The 12,271-nt window shown below is 41.2% G+C and overlaps 1 protein-coding gene across 1 annotated transcript in view; it reads left to right on the forward strand.

Moving 5' to 3' along the window:
- LOC124119617 (low-density lipoprotein receptor-related protein 4-like) overlaps positions 1–12,271 on the forward strand; it is a 139,915-nt gene that overhangs the window by 85,636 nt on the left and 42,008 nt on the right. The window contains exons 4-5 of the mRNA XM_048386301.1: positions 8,105–8,218; positions 10,995–11,111. Coding sequence (XP_048242258.1) covers positions 8,105–8,218; positions 10,995–11,111 — 231 coding nt within the window. The remainder of the gene's footprint in view (positions 1–8,104; positions 8,219–10,994; positions 11,112–12,271) is intronic.

The raw sequence follows: 12,271 nt of genomic DNA on the forward strand, positions 1-12,271 counted from the left end.
TGTGATGACATTAGTCAGGGATGTGATGACATTAGTCAGGGGAATGATGACATTAGTCAGGGATGTGATGACATTAGTCAGGGATGTGATGTCATTAGTCAGGGAGTGATGACATTAGTCAGGGATGTGATGACATTAGTCGGGGATGTGATGACATTAGTCAGGGGAGTGATGACATTAGTCAGGGATGTGATGACATTAGTCGGGGATGTGATGACATTAGTCGGGGATGTGATGACATTAGTCAGGGATGTGATGACATTAGTCAGGGATGTGATGAAATTAGTCAGGGATGTGATGACATTAGTCAGGGGAATGATGACATTAGTCGGGGATGTGATGACATTAGTCAGGGATGTGATGACATTAGTTGGGGATGTGATGACATTAGTCGGGGAGTGATAACATTAGTCGGGGATGTGATGACATTAGTCGGGGATGTGATGACATTAGTCGGGGAGTGATGACGTTAGTCAGGGATGTGATGACATTAGTCAGGGGATGTGATGACATTAGTCAGGGGAATGATGACATTAGTCAGGGGAATGATGACATTAGTCAGGGGAGTGATGACATTAGTCAGGGATGTGATGACATTAGTCAGGGGAGTGATGACATTAGTCAGGGAGTGATGACCTTAGTCAGGGGAGTGATGACATTAGTCAGGGTTGTGATGACATTAGTCCGGGGAGTGACGACATTAGTCAGGGAGTGATGACATTAGTCAGGGGAGTGAGATGACATTAGTCAGGGGAGTGATGACATTAGTCAGGGGAATGATGACATTAGTCAGGGGAATGATGACATTAGTCAGGGAGTGATGACATTAGCCAGGGGAGTGTGATGACATTAGTCAGGGGAGTGATGACATTAGTCAGGGGAGTGATGACATTAGTCAGGGGAGTGATGACATTAGTCGGGGATGTGATGACATTAGTCAGGGATGTGATGACATTAGTCAGGGAGTGATGACATTAGTAAGGTGGGTCGTGATGTGGTTGAGATCTCCAGTTCTGTGAGAATGGGACATTCCTGCTGCTGATGTCACACATGCGAGACAGCCACTGTTGTCCACAGGGACATGTACAAAGAGTTGACTCCATGTCTTGAATGTCAGGCCTTGTATAAACTCAGACCAAACCTTTCATCCTAATGTCTTCCTATATAAGTATTATTCAATTCAATCTCGAACCTTGAAATTCACATTCTGTTGATATTTCAAACCTACAATGAAATCTCTTGTCACTAAAATACACTGTAATTAATATTTTTATCTCGAACCCCAGCTGAAACATTTTGGATGATTCATATGTACCTATTTCTTCACTCCTTCACTTAAGACTGATCTCAAAATAATGTGGCCTTGTGAGATGTAACCACGATGTTTTCAATACCAGTATTTGCCGGGTGTGGGTTGAACAAAAAGGTGGATTCTAAGAGAAGATATGGATTAGGTTAGTGAGTTCAAGTTGTCAAGGTGTGCTGAACCACTTCAAGGAAAGCAGTGACTTCAAGGAATGCAAAGACTTCTGGAAATGCAGTTACTTCAAGGAATGCAAAGACTTCTGGGAATGCAGTCACTGCAAGGAATGCAGTCACTTCAAGGAATGCAATGACTTCTGGGAATGCAGTCACTGCAAGGAATGCAAAGACTTCTGGGAATGCAGTCACTTCAAGGAATGCAGTCACTTCAAGGAATGCAAAGACTTCTGGAAATGCAGTGACTTCAAGGAATGCAAAGACTTCTGGAAATGCAGTCACTTCAAGGAATACAGTGACTTCAAGGAATGCAGTCACTTCAAGGAATGCAGTTACTTCAAGGAATGCAAAGACTTCTGGAAATGCAGTCACTTCAAGGAATGCAAATTAAAACTTCTGGGAATTCAGTGACTTCAAGGAATGCAATGACTTCTGGGAATGCAGTCACTTCAAGGAATGCAAAGACTTCTGGGAATGCAGTGACTTCAAGGAATGCAATGACTGGGAATTCAGTGACTTCAAGGAATGCAATGGCTTCTGGGAATGCAGTCACTTCAAGGAATGCAAAGACTTCTGGGAATGAAGTGACTTCAAGGAATGCAAAGACTTCTGGAAATGCTGTCACTTCAAGGAATGCAATGACTTCTGGGAATGCAGTCACTTCAAGGAATGCAAAGACTTCTGGGAATGCAGTCACTTCAAGGAATTCAATGACTTCTGGGAATGTGATGGCATTGTTTTTCATATAACCTGTGGGGAGGTTACTCATCTCACATTGACATGGCCAGTTGGAAAGAGACACTTCTGAGGGTGTTTGTGGATTTTATTCATTGAATTTTTATGTGTGAATCCCACTTTTTGATTAATGAACTGGATGAACCAGGATTTAGAGCAAGTCTACTGTATGTGCATGTTGCACGTGGTGTCAGTACATCCTTGATCCTCGGTATGCATGAGTACACAATGATAAATATACTTGCTAGTGTCGCTGAAGTTGAACTCATTAAACATACCAGGTCTAATGTTTTGCAGTGTAACTATGTATTTTGTTGACATGGGTCTAGATTAAGACTATTTTTTTATAGTATTATTCCAGTTTTCCATCTGTCTTTATTCTGACCTACAAGCTGATTTCTGATGAAAATTTTGTTTCAGATTAATCTCAGACTAGGTTATTTAGAAAATTATAATTATTAACTTTTGAAAAACAAATCATAAGTATGTAACTTGACTATATATTTCTGTTTGCATTGACAAAGATTGCCACTCACAGGGGATAGCTTGTGTCAGCTGCACAGAGGAGGGTGATGTTGTCCTCACAACTAATTGTTAGTGACAGAAAAACCCTATAAAGTTGTGTTTAATTTGAGCATGCTGTTGTGGAACTATATATACAAGAGGCTGTGTAATGAACAATGGACATGAGGTCAAGGTCGGGGGGTCAAGGTCAGGGAGTTCAGATTTATCACCTTGTCGGATGACTAACAAACTTGTGATTGAAGTTGTGGCAGGCGTTGACATCTTGCCTGACAAGTCGTGCCAGTTATTCATCTTAATGCTGACATATTTGTCAGAAATACTTTAAACTGACAATGAAGGAACTAAACTGGAGGGTCTGTGTGTCTCTGTGTCTGTCTGTGTGTCTGTCCGTGTTGTGTCCCCGGCCCAGGACCAAAATGGCAGGGCAGAAGAATTTCAGAAAGGGCACCCAGCCAAAAGATTTCCATGTATGATATCATGTCATGGTCGGGGTTTTGGAATGGATTTCATCTGTCCATCATTCCACTTCTCAAAGGGGACAAATTTTCTCAAAAACTAACCAAGTGTTGATATCAAATATTGTATTCTTTGTACGTGTATTATGAATTATTGTCACAGTCACACCTAGTGGTGGGAGGATATATTGATCACAGTCGCATACTAAGTAAAAAATATCGATTCATACCTTAAATGTTCACTACAATAAACCTCACATCAAATACTTATTAGTAGTGAAAACGTAAATATTTTTATCCATTGAGGCATATTTGACACTGCCAACTGTCAGTCGTCAGTGTGCCAGGTATTTGGCAATCCTGTCTTTGAAAAAGATGTCCTACGCACCACTGATAAGAGCACATGCAAGTATTGTGATACGTATCGGATCGTGAGCAAGGTATCATGATACGTATCAGATCACACAGTTGGTGTATCGTGATACGTATCGGATCACACAGTTGGTGTATCGTGATACGTATCAGATCACACAGTTGATGTATTGTGATACATATCGGATCACACAGTTGGTGTATCGTGATATGTATCGGATCACACAGTTGGTGTATCGTGATACGTATCAGATCACACAGTTGGTGTATGGCCCTAGACACACTGAAACTGTCATCTCAGTTCTCAGACGTGCATTTATCATGTACGTCGCTATATAAGTGCAATAATCTTGGACGCAACATTAAACCCCATTTCACTTCACCCCACGTACCTCTCGTATTATGTTTGCAGCCAGGCAATGTCTGCACAAAAGCTGTGAAAACCATCAACCTTAACATGATTAAAAGTTTGGGTAGTGAATTTCATTTATATAAAAATTAAGAATCTTATTGTAATGCGGCGACAATCTTCTAGTAACATATTTGCAGAACTATTTTTTTTGTTTTTTTAATTAAGCTGCATGAGAATAAAGAGGAAATTAATTCAAATGTTGGTTATAAATAAAATAAATGTTTGTAATTATTAGAAATATTTGTTGCTGGATATGATTCATATATTTGGGTAGATCTACAACAGACACATGTACTCATGGGAAAGATTGAGAGACAACAGCTGATGACTAAGTCCACTCCATTAGGATTTTACTGTGATGGCTTCGTACTTTTATTTTCAATTAGATAGACTCTGCTAGACATCGCAAAATACATACAAAAACTTGAAGATTTTATCAACAATATATACATTGTTAATTCGTAACATTTTGTTATGTATTACTTGAAAACGCTGAAACACAACCAAATTACGTATCTTTACAATGTTTGAATCGAGCACAATGAAACAAAATGGCAGACATTTCTGCTTGTGTAATCTGCTTTTTCGCCCAAATTCCTCACTTATAACCCTCTTCATGTAAGAAAACTAATGCAAGACATTTTGTATTGTTATGAAAGCAAAACTATGTCATCTGTTGTTTTTGTGTGCAATTAAAATAAGAATATTTTTTTATCCCGAAATTAGAAGCACATTGCAACCTAGAAGTCTAGAAGTCGTCGCCACTTCCTGCCTTGGGTCCTCGCCACTTCGTCCCTTTCTGCTTGGTCCTTTCTTTTGGCCAGCTTTGAGAAATAACACGCAAATAATGGCAAGTCAGTGAGCCATCGGTCTAATTCAGATACTAATTTCATAATTGTAACTCTAATTGTTTCTTAAAACCCTGACGAAATGTCAGAAAAGACAGGACAGGCTGCCTAGGAAGAGGGCAGGGTGTGAGTGTGAGTGTGTGTGTATCTGTGTCTGTATGTGTGTCTGTGTGTGACTGTGTGTGTGTCTCTGTGTATCTGTGTGTGTGTCTGCATGTCCTGATGGATGATATATCTGGACGATATAAGTATTATATGACCTAACTATATATGATATATCTAGATACATGTATGCTAAATTCATATATTTATCACTCTGGTGTGTTTTCTTGATGTGATGGCTGCCTATTCCTTTTTTGATGGATGTTGTAAGGAATAAAACAAGGAAACAACAAGGAAACGGTAGATTGTGTTTGGGTTTCAGACTTGTCATGTGGTCTGTGATGAGAGGTGTACATGGCTATTGTACTTGAGGATGAGAGTAAAACTGTAATCAAATCATGATTAGGGACTTGACTTCTGACACCTGTCATATTAGAGAAGATTAATGGCAATATCTGAATCTATTCCATCTGTTTTGGCTGGCTTGGACTGTCTGCCTCACAGGCGTGATATTGATTCAATAATTCGTGGTCATACCGTACAGCCCGCCTGGAGATACCTTGCAGTAGACACTCATGTCGGCCAGATATTTATGAGGCTGGCGCAACAAGTAGTCCATACTCAGTTTAAACTCATCTATTTCTGGAGCCTTTTGAGTATGATATGCTGATTGTCTACTCCGTATATAGAAACACAACCCACGTGTTGCTGCAAGAGAATATTTATACAGATAGCCATAAATAAGGGGCTATGCCAGGGTGAGTGAGTGGGGTTTGATGCAGCTGGGAACAGTATTTTAGTTATGTCACAGTGTGTCTTCTTAATGCAGGTCCTAGACGTTGACCACCTTAGAGAACTCTATGAGTGCAGAATACCAGGGGATATTTGGACTTTAGTGTGCGAAATGTTAGGATTTGTGATATCAGTAACACATATGTCTCCTGTGTGTGATATGTGCAGTAACACATATGTCTCTGATGTGTGATATGTGCAGTAACACATATGTCTCTGATGTGTGATATGTGCAGTAACACATATGTCTCTGATGTGTGATATGTGCAGTAACACACAAGTCTCTGATGTGTGATATTGGCAGTAACACATATGTCTCTGATGTGTGATATGTGCAGTAACACACAAGTCTCTGATGTGTGATATGTGCAGTAACACACAAGTCTCTGATGTGTGATATTGGCAGTAACACATATGTCTCTGATGTGTGATAAGTGCAGTAACACACAAGTCTCTGATGTGTGATATGTGCAGTAACACATATGTCTCCTGTGTGTGATATTGGCAGTAACACACAAGTCTCTGATGTGTGATATGTGCAGTAACACATATGTCTCTGATGTGTGATATGTGCAGTAACACATATGTCTCTGATGTGTGATATGTGCAGTAACACATATGTCTCCTGTGTGTGATATTGGCAGTAACACACAAGTCTCTGATGTGTGATATGTGCAGTAACACATATGTCTCTGATGTGTGATATGTGCAGTAACACATATGTCTCTGATGTGTGATATGTGCAGTAACACATATGTCTCTGAAGTGTGATATGTGCAGTAACACATATGTCTCTGATGTGTGATATGTGCAGTAACACATATGTTTCTGATGTGTGATATGTGCAGTAACACATATGTCTCTGATGTGTGATATGTGCAGAAACACACAAGTCTCTGATGTGTGATATTCGCAGTAACACATATGTCTCTGATGTGTGATGTGCAGTAACACATATGTCTCTGATGTGTGATATGTGCAGTAACACATATGTCTCTGATGTGTGATATGTGCAGTAACACACAAGTCTCTGATGTGTGATATTGGCAGTAACACATATGTCTCTGATGTGTGATATTGGCAGTAACACACAAGTCTCTGATGTGTGATATTGGCAGTAACACATATGTCTCTGATGTGTGATGTGCAGTAACACATATGTCTCTGATGTGTGATATGTGCAGTAACACATATGTCTCTGATGTGTGATATGCCTGGAATCACAGGGAGGGATCAGCTTATGAATCTGTGGCACTCAGCAGAGACAAATATGCAGTGGATAAAACAGTCATGCTGCACCCTGTTTGAATAATCAATTTCATCTCAGAATGATCTTGCTAATGGATTTTCCTAACATTTGTGTTACTGAAGATTAAGATGGCGACATTTTCCGAGATGTGAATCATGTGGTACTCTGATTTTGACATTTCCACTGACAACACAGGGCTTTTGAATGTTGTATGAAATGTAAGGTTGCTGATCTCTCAATTCTGTCATGTGGATGGAATATTACTGAGGCCGCTGTCATATAGGTGGAATATTGCTGAGGCCGCTGTCATATAGGTGGAATATTGCTGAGGCCACAGTCATGTGGATAGAATATTGCTGAGGCCACAGTCATGTGGGTGGAATATTGCTGAGGCCACAGTCATGTGGGTAGAATATTGCTGAGGCCACTGTCATGTGGGTAGAATATTGCTGAGGCTGCTGTCATATGGGTGGAATATTGCTGAGGCCGCTGTCATATAGGTGGAATATTGCTGAGGCCACAGTCATGTGGATAGAATATTGCTGAGGCCACAGTCATGTGGGTGGAATATTGCTGAGGCCACAGTCATGTGGGTAGAATATTGCTGAGGCCACTGTCATGTGGGTAGAATATTGCTGAGGCCACTGTCATGTGGGTGGAATATTGCTGAGGCCGCCGTCATATGGGTGGAATATTGCTGAGGCTGCTGTCATATGGGTGGAATATTGCTGAGGCTGCTGTCATATGGGTGGAATATTGCTGAGGCTGCTGTCATATGGGTGGAATATTGCTGAGGCTGCTGTCATATGGGTGGAATATTGCTGAGGCTGCGTCATATAGGTGGAATATTGCTGAGGCTGCTGTCATATGGGTGGAATATTGCTGAGGCTGCGTCATATAGGTGGAATATTGCTGAGGCTGCGTCATATAGGTGGAATATTGTATACCCAGCCCACCTGTCCATATAGTGTACATTCTGAGCCTACCTATGACATATATATGGAGCATGGCAGTCCAGGCAAAGACCTTCTTTCTGTGCTATGTGCTCTGTGCCTTGTGCTCACCTTCAATACAAGTGCTTCTTGTCAACCTGTTTTGCCAGGCTAGTGATGTTGCGCAATGTTTTTTGTTTCAGCTCCTCGGAACTGCACGACTGATGAGTTCCGCTGCCGCAACACCAACTGCATCCCCAAGGAGTGGAAGTGTGATGGAGACGACGACTGTGGAGACTTGTCAGATGAAAACTGTCGTAAGTTCTCGTCTCAGTTATTTCAACAGCCTTTTGTTAGGATCTCAGGTCTGAGTCGAGGCCTTTGAGTTGCGGGAGCTGGGATAGAATCTCTCTACAGGGGACGAAATGGTTACATCTACGTTGCTATGGAAACAGAAAGCTGCTCCTGATTATTGATAATTGAAACTGGTTTGTCTGCTCCTGTAAGTGAGTGAGTGAGTGATAGGGTGGGTGGGTGGATGAGTGAGTTGGTGGTGGGTGTGTGTGTTTTTGGTGAGTGGCTTCGAGTGAATGAGTTGGTGGTGGGTGAGTGTGTGAGTTGGTGGGTGTGCTTTTGGTGAGTGGCTTCGAGTGAGTGAGTTGTGAGTGAGTGAGTTGTGGGTGGGTGAGTGAATGAGTTGGTGGTGGGTGAGTGAGTGAGTTCGTGGGTGCGCTTTTGGTGAGTGGCTTTGAGTGAGTGAGTTATGGGTGGGTGGGTGAGTGAGTGAATGAATGAGTTGGTGGGTGGGTGTGTTTTTGGTGAGTGGCTTTGAGTGAGTGAGTTATGGGTGGGTGGGTGAGTGAATGAGTTGGTTGAGGGTGGGTGTGTTTTTGGTGAGTGGCTTTGAGTGAGTGAGTTATGGGTGGGTGGGTGAGTGAGTGAGTGAATGAGTTGGTGGTGGGTAGGTGGGTGTGTTTTTGATGAGTGAGTTAGTGGGTGGGTGGGTGAATTAGTGAGTATGGTTGTATGTTTGAGGGAGGTAGAGAGTGAGTGGGTGGGTGAATGTTTGAGCGAATGAGTACAGCTTTTGTTCATTGATTTCACACATATACCCATACAGCTGGTGGCTAACAGTGTAAGAACCATCCACACGGGAGACCAACCATCTCATCTGGCGGGGACCCAGGAACCCAGATCGGGGGGGGGGGGGGGGGGGGGGGCTCAACTTGGGAATGTAGATTTTCTTAGGCACAGGACCTAGTTCTCCTCTTGTTGAATCAGGCTGTAATGGTAATCACTGTGTGGCTGCAGTTTGTTCATTGCTGTGTCAAGTCCTGCAGGGAATTGGCCAACTGCATGTTGATTGGCCCACAATTCCTTCTAACGCAATTGAGCGGAAGTGATCCACAATTGATCCTTTCTCCTTTTCTTTGAAATGTCAACAGGCCCTCCTCCCATTGCAGCTGGGCATTAGTTCTGTCCAGAGTTTAATCATCAGCATTCTACAATGAATGATCAGTCGATGATTTCTGTCGCAGTGGAAATATATTTTGCAGTGGCTACCACCGTTCATCAGGAGAAGTGAGCCTGGCAAGACTGATAATAGAGGATTAATTGAATTAAACAACTTGGGAAGAGAGATAGAGAATCTCACCCTCGTGTCTTTTGATATCAAATATATCAACACTCGTTATATATTTGATAATAAAAGACACAAGGGTGAGATTTTGTTTATCATCCAACAATGTTTGTAGACAGTAATAAGCAGTGTCTTAAGTGTAAAAAGTACTGCTGACAGCTTCAGTAGCAGAGCCATTAGTGATGTCATTTGATTGTGACGTCATGGTAACCAGTGACGTCACAATGGTCTGCAAAGCATTGTGATGCAATTTCATTGCAGCGATATCTACACTGTAGATATCGCTTGATCTCACCCAAGCGATATCTGCTGTGGGAGCCAGTTTTGGATGATAAATTAGTATTCAGGGGATTTAGGTCTGACATTTACATCTGTGTGACTTGCGGACTTGCTGAATGTGAAGGGATTGGATGGTTTAGTACTTGACACATTCATTGGTGAGTGGGTGAGTGAGTGTCTTGCTGTCTGTACACTGATGATGTATCCACCATGTCAGTCTGTCAGTCAGTCAGCTCTCAGCTATAGACTACACCCAACAATAACATGCAACAATACTCAACAACATCCAACATCAACATCCAACAACATCACCCAACAACATCACCCAACAACAAAACCCAACAACAATATCCAACAACATCCAACAGTACTCAACAATATCCAACAATACCCAACAACAACATCCAAGAACAACTTCCAAAAGTAACATACATCATCCAACCACATTCAATAGTCTCAACTTAGCGTAAATTCTGCTGATGTAACTTAAATTTTAACTCACATACAACATCATCCCACAACATCCCCCTCAAAACATCATCCCACAACATCACCCAACAACATCATCCCACAACATCAACCCACAACATCTTCCCAAAAACATCATCCCACATCATCCCTCAACATCATACCCCATCATCCCTCAACATCAAAACCCAACAACATCCTCCCACATCATCCCAAAACACAACATCATCCCCATACATCACCCCACAACATCACCCCACAACATCATCCAACACAAGGACAAGTGCAGACTTATGTGCATGACTCAGCTATTTCTGACTTGTCCTCAAGTCAACTGTCAGAAACATCCCAAGAATATCAAGAATACTCTAATCACAAGGGGCATTGATTTAGTGCAAACTTTAAGCGTTTCGGAGTGAAAGTTGCTTGTGTAGAAATGATACAATGATGTGTCTGTCGAATATTGGCTTTACATGTGTGCTATCTTGTACATTATGTATAAGTGTAGACAGGATGTGAGTTGAGTCGGGAAGACTTTGAACGCCGCGGTGATGGTGGAACAAGTGGCTTTATCTGATGCTCCACCACGAGGAAGCATTGTTGTGAGATGAAAGCGGTGGAGTCGGGGGGAAGTGGGTGCAGTCTCACATAACGAGGTGCCGGCTCCAGGGGGATAAGCTCACCGTGTTTCATGTTTGATGTTTCAGAAAAGCGTCAGTGTAAACCAGATGAGTTTCAGTGCGGGGACGGAACATGTATCATGAAGTCCTGGCTCTGTGACAAGGACATTGATTGTGGCGACAGTTCTGATGAGAGTAGTTGTGGTAAGTAGTATATAGTGTAGTGAAAGTTAAGATGAGAGTAGTTGTGGCAAGTAGTATATAGTGTATAATAGTTCAGATGAGAGTAGTTGTGGCAAGTAGTATATAGTGTAGTTACAGTTAAGATGAGAGTTGTTGTGGTAAGTAGTATATAGTGTAGTTACAGTTAAGCTGAGAGTAGTTGTGGTAAGTAGTATATAGTGTATAACAGTTCAGATGAGAGTAGTCTCTGTAAAAGTGTAGTGAAAGTTAAAATGAGAGTAGTTATGGCAAGTAGTATACATAGTGTATAATAGTTCAGATGAGAGTAGTTGTGGCAAGTAGTATATAGTGTAGTTACAGTTAAGATGAGAGTACTTTAGCAAGTAGTATATAGTGTAGTGACAGTTAAGATGAGTGTAGTTGTGGTTAGTAGTATATAGTGTAGTTACAGTTAAGATGAGAGTTGTTGTGGTAAGTAGTATATAGTGTAGTTACAGTTAAGCTGAGAGTAGTCGTGGTAAGTAGTATATAGTGTAGTGACAGTTAAGATGAGAGTAGTTGTGGTAAGTAGTATATAGTGTATAACAGTTCAGATGAGAGTAGTTGTGGTAAGTAGTATATAGTGTAGTGACAGTTAAGCTGAGAGTAGTTGTGGTAAGTAGTATATAGTGTGTAACAGTTCAGATGAGAGTAGTTGTGACAAGTAGTATATAGTGTAGTTACAGTTAAGATGAGAGTACTTGTGGCAAGTAGTATATAGTGTATAGTGTAGTGACAGTTAAGATGAGAGTAGTTGTGGCAAGTAGTATATAGTGTATAATAGTTCAGATGAGAGTAGTTGTGTTAAGTAGAATATAGTGTATGTCAGTTCAGATGAGAGTAGTTGTGGCAAGTAGCATGTTGTGTATTGTGTAGTGACAGTTTAGATGAGAGTAGTTGTGGCAAGTAGTATATAGTGTATAATAGTTCAGATGAGAGTAGTTGTGGTAAGTAGTATATAGTGTATATCAGTTCAGATGAGAGTAGTTGTGTTAAGTAGTATATGGTGTATATCAGTTCAGATGAGAGTAGTTGTGGTAAGTAGTATATAGTGTATATCAGTTCAGATGAGAGTAGTTGTGGCAAGTAGTATATGGTGTAATACAGTTCAGATGAGAGTAGTTGTGGTAAGTAGTATATAG

Source organism: Haliotis rufescens, unplaced genomic scaffold, assembly GCF_023055435.1.
Source record: "Haliotis rufescens isolate VD_foot unplaced genomic scaffold, xgHalRufe1.0.p SCAF_6, whole genome shotgun sequence".
Taxonomy (NCBI): Eukaryota; Metazoa; Mollusca; class Gastropoda; order Lepetellida; family Haliotidae; genus Haliotis; species Haliotis rufescens.